This window comes from Pyrus communis, chromosome 2 (assembly GCF_041283825.1).
Source record: "Pyrus communis isolate YQ-2024b chromosome 2, ASM4128382v1, whole genome shotgun sequence".
Taxonomy (NCBI): Eukaryota; Viridiplantae; Streptophyta; class Magnoliopsida; order Rosales; family Rosaceae; genus Pyrus; species Pyrus communis.
In genome coordinates, this window is record NC_142566.1 from 5,867,501 (window position 1) to 5,874,976 (window position 7,476).

Genomic DNA, 7,476 nt, shown 5'->3' on the forward strand with positions numbered 1-7,476 from the left:
TTATGGTGAGTATGGTAGCCAATGATATTGAGGTACACATCTCCATATTCTAATTATTATATGAAAATAAAGATTTAAACAAGACGGGCAGCTCCAAGATACTTCTAAAAGATTTAGCCTATTTATCAAAACAGGGTTTACCATAAACATACAGTCCAATATGTCATCCAGCCAAAAAAAAAAAAAGGTCTGAGGAGTTGGACTACTTCGTGCAATGAAAATTAGTTCTTCATTGCAAGATCTGCTTATTCTTGGTGGGCATCAGCTGCTTCAGAGTTTAAAGAGTTGGTTCTGCTATCCACACCTCATAAATTTGTAATTAAATACGTCCCCGAAAACTGTCCTTCCACACGACACAATAAAACCAAACTAGTATGCCAGGACATGTTGCACCCCCTCCTTCATAGGCTTTTTTAAAGATTCAAGTGATACGGGTGGCATAAATAATTTATGCCAAGACTAGGTTACCATAGATGGATGTAGTGGGGTGTGGGTTGCGATTAGAGGTGATTCCAAGACTAGGTTACTGGGTTGACAACTTTTTTTAATTTATTATTAAATTATTAAACCTATTTTTATTTATTTTTAAGTGAATTAAATTTGTGGGATTCATTTATGGGTCACATTAGCACATAAATAATTTTTGGCAAAATTGTGACAGCACCACCACGTTGATTTGAGACACTTATTTCTAAGACTACATTGATTGATAAACAATTTCAGGGACCATTTATGACCCTAAAAAAAACTATTTTATGAGACCCATTTATGTGCCACATCAGCACATAACAGAACTTTTGGCAGAATTGTAACGGAAGAACCACATTGATTTGTGACACATATTTTCAAGGACTACATTGATAGATTTTCAATTTCAAGGACCATCTTGATGTTGTGAGTCAATTTCAGGGACCATTTATGATAAAAACCTAACTATTTATTTGTTAACTTCGTTGTACTTTAATCTCTACCTACTCAGTGTACAAACCATTGAGTTTTATTTAGAACTCTTACTATTTGATTATAAATTGAAACTTACTTTTCAATTCTTTCTTTAATGAAGATTAGTGATTTCTAATCTTCAGAGCTTTCACAAGTCATGAGTGACACCTAGCAGTGTATCATGGCTACCCAAAACTAAGCAGAAGATGCGGAGAACCTATTCCAACTACCTATTCAGTTGGAATTGCAATGCAATAGTCATTTTCTATATCAATACTCTTGATCACATTATTGGGTTGATAGTTTATTCATGCCTACTATTTAATGTAATTTTTTTATGTAAGGTGCGAACTGCACTTTGCGCACCTTACGTGTGGACAAAATATAATATGTTGGATCTAATCTTACCAGTCGAAAACAAATCAATCATAACAATCTAAGGGTGAAACTGGATCATAAATGATCCATCATTAAATCTAAAATAGGACCCGACAACAATTAATCTCCCCCTCTTGCGAATGATTTCAAAAAATTTGTAGTCGACTTCCTTCCCGTTCGAAACTCAATCGGAGTTGTCTAGTGCTTCTTGTATCCGGCCCAGCGTTCGAAACTCACTCAACTTCCACACCGCATGTTCAAAACTGAGGCGAAGTTGGTTTGAATATTTTTCAATCTGTTTGACAAAAAGAACGTGTTGCTTGCTTTCTTCGAGTCGCATTCAGAGTCCTTGCACAATACTCGACGTCATACTTCATTCTCCCAAGTAAATTTGAAATTTGGTGAGTTTGAAAATTTGGAACCCTATCAATAACGGTTGTTATTTCCATTAAATTTGATTAATTAATTTTTTGAAATCTTGTCCCTGGATTTCACTGTTCAATGATTTTACCCTGCAATTTCGTCAAATTATTTTAATTTCATTAATTTTGGATTTTTGGTTTCTTAGTTAAAGTTTGATTTTCCACAAATAGGTATAAAAGTCCGTTAACCTTTCGGAGTTACTCTTAGCATTTTTGGATAGACTTTGATCCAACGAACGCATAGGCAAAAACCATTTGCGAAACCAGGTTAAAACGAAGGAGAAATAGGTAAGGAAATCAAGGATATTTTTGTATATTGGATCTTCTATAAATAGAAGGTCCCAGATTGTTGGAAGGGGGACCTAGCCATTTTTAGAAAAGCAACCAGTTGCACAACTCGAGTCACTAATCAGAACTGCGACATTGAACTAGTTTCTAGGCAACTTTTCCGACGGCTTTCTTGGCCAAATCTGGTGGCTTCAAGCGACGCCACCACTGGTAACAACTCAACGCCACCCCACGATCATTTCCCACCCAGAATTCTCAACGTTGGACCGTCGTACAAGGCGTATCGATGCTGGATGTTTTCTAGATTTTCAATGCTGGGGATTGGCCCCTTTTTCAGCCACCCTGACAACACTCACCACCGGTCCACCACCATTCGACAGCTCTTGGTCCCAAGAACAAAACCCAAACGACAGATTAGACGTTGAATCTCCGACGAGTCCACGACGAGGTACACTATTTTTCGGCAATCCACGACTTTGACGGTGAAATTCGAGGTTCTCCGGCCAGTGTTGCACTCCGGCAGAGGTATAAAAATTGTCACTCTTCACAAGCTTCATTTTGACATACACGTTGCCAGAAGACCTGATATCCCTACTTCTTAATTTTTACACACTCAAGTGGAGTGTTGTAGTTAATATTGATAAGGAATGTGATTAGTAAACTAGTGGCTCGTTTACTAATATGTAATCAGAACAAGAGAAATTGAATTGAAGATGAATTGAATTAAGGAGGAATTGAATTGATAAGGAGTTGGAATGACATGGAGTCAGAATCATATTCCTGTTTAAGTTGTTTACTAAAACTTAGTAGAATCAGAGTATGATTGATATTGATTCATATAAGATGTTTACTAATTCAATTGATTGGAATATAAACTTATGTGATTACTAAAAAGCCCTTATTCTAAGTAAATAATTTTTATGCCAATAATTCTTTTCTTTGTGTTTTTATTAAAACTCTAATTCTTTTGTGTTGTTTAAAACTTTGTGAAAAAAGCTTTAAAACACGCCATTAATTATCTTTCAGTTTTATTTTTGAATTAAGTATCTAAAACTTCCTAACTTTTTAGTGTCATTTCAAATTGGTTTCAACATTTTTAAACATTCCAAACAAGTACCCAACCTATTGAAAATGTCACATTCGTTAAGCCTTACTTAATGTTAACATAGATTATATTCAAAACCCACCAATTGGGTATATCATGGTCGACATTAATATTAGTTGGCTCAAAATTTGAATTTCAAACGTAGGTTATATAATATGGAACCCCACGATCAAATAAGTATTGATTGAATTGAAAATGAACTCAAATTGAAATTACATTAGGAGGGCAATCTCCTAACAAAGAAAAGGGTTAAGGATTCAGTTAGGGTTTCAAGGAACTTGTTTCTACTCATGTGATCCTCATTCGTTGATTTCTCAGCTCGTAAAGCTTCCAGTTCTTCTTTGTGGGAGGTAAGGATGGTGGTGGCCACATCATGATAGTCCATAGCATTTCAACAACCTCCATGATCTTCTCGATGTTGGTGACTTGAGTTGTAGGTGGAGTTGGTGGTTTTGTGTTGGGTTTGGAGGTGATGGCATGATAGGGTGGTGGTGATTGTTAGTTGGTGGAGGTTATGCTTTCATGACTTTCTATAATTTGAAGACAAAGTAAGCTCTAGCTAATTTAACAGATTTTTAACTGGAACTTAACGAATATGACATTTTCAATAAGTTGAATACTTGTTTGGAATGTTTAAAAAGACTCGGGACAAATTTCAAATGACATTCAAAAAATTGGTGGGTTTTAGGTACTTCATCCTTTTTTTTCTTGGAATTATCTTTTAGTTATAAACCTAGCAAACACAATAAAAACCTAACATCAGCCTCCCTAACCTAGCCATGCAGTCACTTTTCATCGATTTAGATTTGAGCGTTCATTGTTCCAGATCATATGGTGGGGGCGGTCTTTGCTGTGAGAGACACAAATACAAAGGGGGGGGGGATTGCTCAAGGTGTTTTTTGGGTAGAAACTTTGATTCCTAATGGAGCCTTCTACCCAGAGTCCAAATACCACGTCTTTATAGGTAATCCAATTCCAGGGAATTTAGGAATTGGACTTTGGATATTGGGTGGACCCCACCTAATTTCTATTCCCTAAGTGCTAGTAAACACTGGAATGTTTTGGAAGGACTGCAATTCTGTTCTCCCCAATCAAACCCTGACTGCTAAACACGCCACAAATGTAGAATCCAATAATATTTGGAGATAAAATCCCTTTAGAAAGCCCCTCTCTCTCTAAATTTTTCCTTTCAAACATGTTTAAACTAGAAGAGTCTAGTTTCTTTCTAAATCATCCTGGACGCTCATTGCTCTAATGCTAAAGCAATTATTTGGGATTCTATGTCATAAGCTAAACAGTCCGGTGGTACAAACAGAAGCATATATGCAAAATCGTGTTGTTGTTAACACTGAGCGCGAGTTGATAAGGCGAACTCATGTGTGTGCTTCCACAAGCTGCAAACAATGTCATAATGACGGTAAGAACCAACCAATGTGTCAAAAACTGAAAAGATGGTTCATATCATCCTCAATTCATACTCCAAGCAAGGATTCAACATTAACTAAATATATCAAACGCCTCTACGATGCAGCAAAAATACAAGAAGACAGAATTGTCTAAATTCCAACTCCGATACACTTCTCTCTTTTCCGAATGAAACATTGAATGGAAATCTAGCAGACCTGACTATTTTAAAGTGTCGTTCTCCAGTGATATATTTGATCAAACAAACACAGGTTACTGCTTTTTCTCTTCAGCTTTCTTCGGCTGAAAGAAACAAGCAAATGGAGCCGTGAGGAAAATAATGTAGTATAACAAATAAATCCTTCTAGGCCTGAAAGTGAAAGTGAAAGATCATTTAAGATAACCAAAAGAGAGGTCTTCAATCCTTCTATATAAAAGCAAAGGTATGATGCAGATGCAAAAGGCTACAAAATTGTCTTCCAAAGGCCTCGAAAGGCGCACACACAAACACATACAAAATGCAAGAAGCATAAAATTGAAGTCCCCTGGGCAGTGTAAGGAAATGCCGCCAAAGCGTTCGATGGCCTTTAAGATGAATAATCCATAAAATATTATAAAATATTGACCAATTTTGCCAGACAAATAAGGATTTGGATGTGAACCGGTGATGCAACAACTATGATTTGATATGAAGAGGTGACTGGGGTGCTTTATAGATAACAAATCCCAACAACTCCGGTTCCCCAAATTCTTGCTTCACCTTGAAAATATGTTAAGGCAAAATTTCATGCACTTTCCATATTCCGGTAATAGTAAACACCAATGGTATTTGATGCACAAGACACAAATAACACACCAATCGTAAAATATGAAAACTGTGATCAAAATTGACGGTAAAGCAGATCAATTAGTATGGAAAGGCCAGTGAAGCCAATCTGAACTGTAATGCAAAACCAAAATAAAGGCATATATAAACATTGTCAACCATTTGGTTAACCACAGTGGTGAAGAGATACCATCACGACTCATTATCACAATCACCATGGACCATGCCTCATGTCATGAGTCATGAGTCTTACTTCCCATTTCAGAACAAAATGACCCTGACTGTACTATCACTATCAAAACCCACAAGCATATATAAGTCACGAATGGAAGCTTGAACCAGTCATGAGATGAAAGAAAAGGTATGTAAAAACTTATACCACCTTTATCTTATTGAATACGGCTTACAGGGAGAAAAAGGTACATGATCAACAAAAACCCAGCACAATGACACCAAAAGCTGACCCAGGGCTTTCGGAAATCATGATTTGTTTGCAATTTTTAAAACAAACCTTAAAGAAAATGCTATATAAGTGTCAGTATCAGTGTCAAAACTACCATAATTTGGAATAATCTTTCTGGAGTTCAAAAATTGAGTAATTTTCAAGTTTTAATTACAATTTTCTTTCATTTCATCTGAAATTCAGCAACAGACAGTCACCAAACGGAAAATGGGAAAATTAAAAGAAGCCCAACGAATTTTTTCATCGATCAACCGAATGATTATAAATGAAGCTGGGAGTCAGTTGTGAGTAACTAAGTGAAGAAATTCAGTGTGGAAAACATACACTATAACGTGTGATGTGTGTGTGTGTGTGTGTGTGCGCGTGTGTGTGTGCGTGTGTGTGTGTATGCGCGCGTGTGGGTGTGGGTGTGTGTGTGTGTGTGTGTGCGCATAAATCATTATGCACTGCTTGCAGCAAGGATAGCAATCAACAATGGTGATAACATTTACATCAATCAAAAGAATAACATAATTACAAGTTTCAAGCAATGCACGTTACATGTTCGATGAAATGCCACAGACAGAAGAAGGATACATTCGCTAACACACAAAAGCACTTAGCCCTTAGGAGTAAAATGTAATTTTTTTTACCTTGGTGCCAGGGGCCGGTTGATGGAGCTCGTCGGCGGGGATAATAACGGGCCAGGACTCGCCAGCGTCGCGGAACATCTGCTCGGTCTTGAGGCTCTGACCCTTTTCGAGGATCATGTTGCGTATGTCCTGGGCGGGAGTGGCGGTGGCGTCGTAGACCTGCTCGACGCCGTTGACGAAGGTGACGGTGATCTTGGGGGGCTGGTCGTCGGTGCGGCGCTTGACTTGGACGGCGCAAGAGGGGTTGGACTCCTTGGCCTTGCGGGCGTTGCACTGCGCCAGGAACTCCAGACACGATGCCGTTCGGGGGTCCAAGGCATTGAACTCAATCCTCACTCTCGATAGGAACTTCAACATGATTTCTGACTGATTCTCTCTTTGGTTCTTTGTTTTGGTTACTCGAGAGTGAGCGGCAATGGGGATGAACAAGAATCGGCCCAATCTTATATGCCAACTCTAACTACAACTGTCACTACAACTAATATACCAACTGTCACTACAATCTTTTCATATATATATTTTTTTTCACTTTCAAAGAAAGGATGGATCAAATTCGGATCTTATAGATGACAAATGAAGATGATGATTTAATATTTATGAATTTCATGTTTAATAGGGATGAATTTCAGGTCTATATTCAACACGGTACGTTTTGGATTCGATTTCTGACATTGGTGAATCGTACGATGGTGGTTAGAGAAAGCTGAAATGCCTCTGTGAGTCTTCCTAGCCCCCGAAAGAGTGGATTGTCATGACATAACCACTAACTACTTATTCTTTCTTAAAAAAAGAAAAAGAAAAAAAAAAAGGAGATAATGATTTAATATTTATGATTAATTTGATACCTAATTATGAGTAACATGTTATGTTGTTTAATCTCTTTTTCTAATACCAAATTATATCTAGTTATAACTAGAAATATAAAAAGAAACAGAATTGAGAGATTAAGAAGAATTGCCGCTTTGGGGATTATGACTTCCTTATTTATTTAAATCATAAATAAAAACATAGTTTAC

At 37.2% G+C, this 7,476-nt stretch overlaps 1 protein-coding gene across 1 annotated transcript; it reads right to left on the minus strand.

The window, feature by feature from the left end:
* Positions 1-4,569: 4,569 nt before the first annotated feature.
* On the minus strand, positions 4,570-6,913 carry LOC137747978 (uncharacterized). Its single transcript, XM_088700730.1, has 2 exons — positions 6,461-6,913; positions 4,570-4,842 (listed from the first exon to the last, which is right to left on the minus strand). Exons 1-2 carry the CDS (start codon positions 6,815-6,817, stop codon positions 4,813-4,815), a joined length of 387 nt encoding a protein of 128 aa, XP_088556856.1. The 5' UTR covers positions 6,818-6,913; the 3' UTR covers positions 4,570-4,812.
* Between the last annotated feature and the right edge of the window lie 563 nt (positions 6,914-7,476).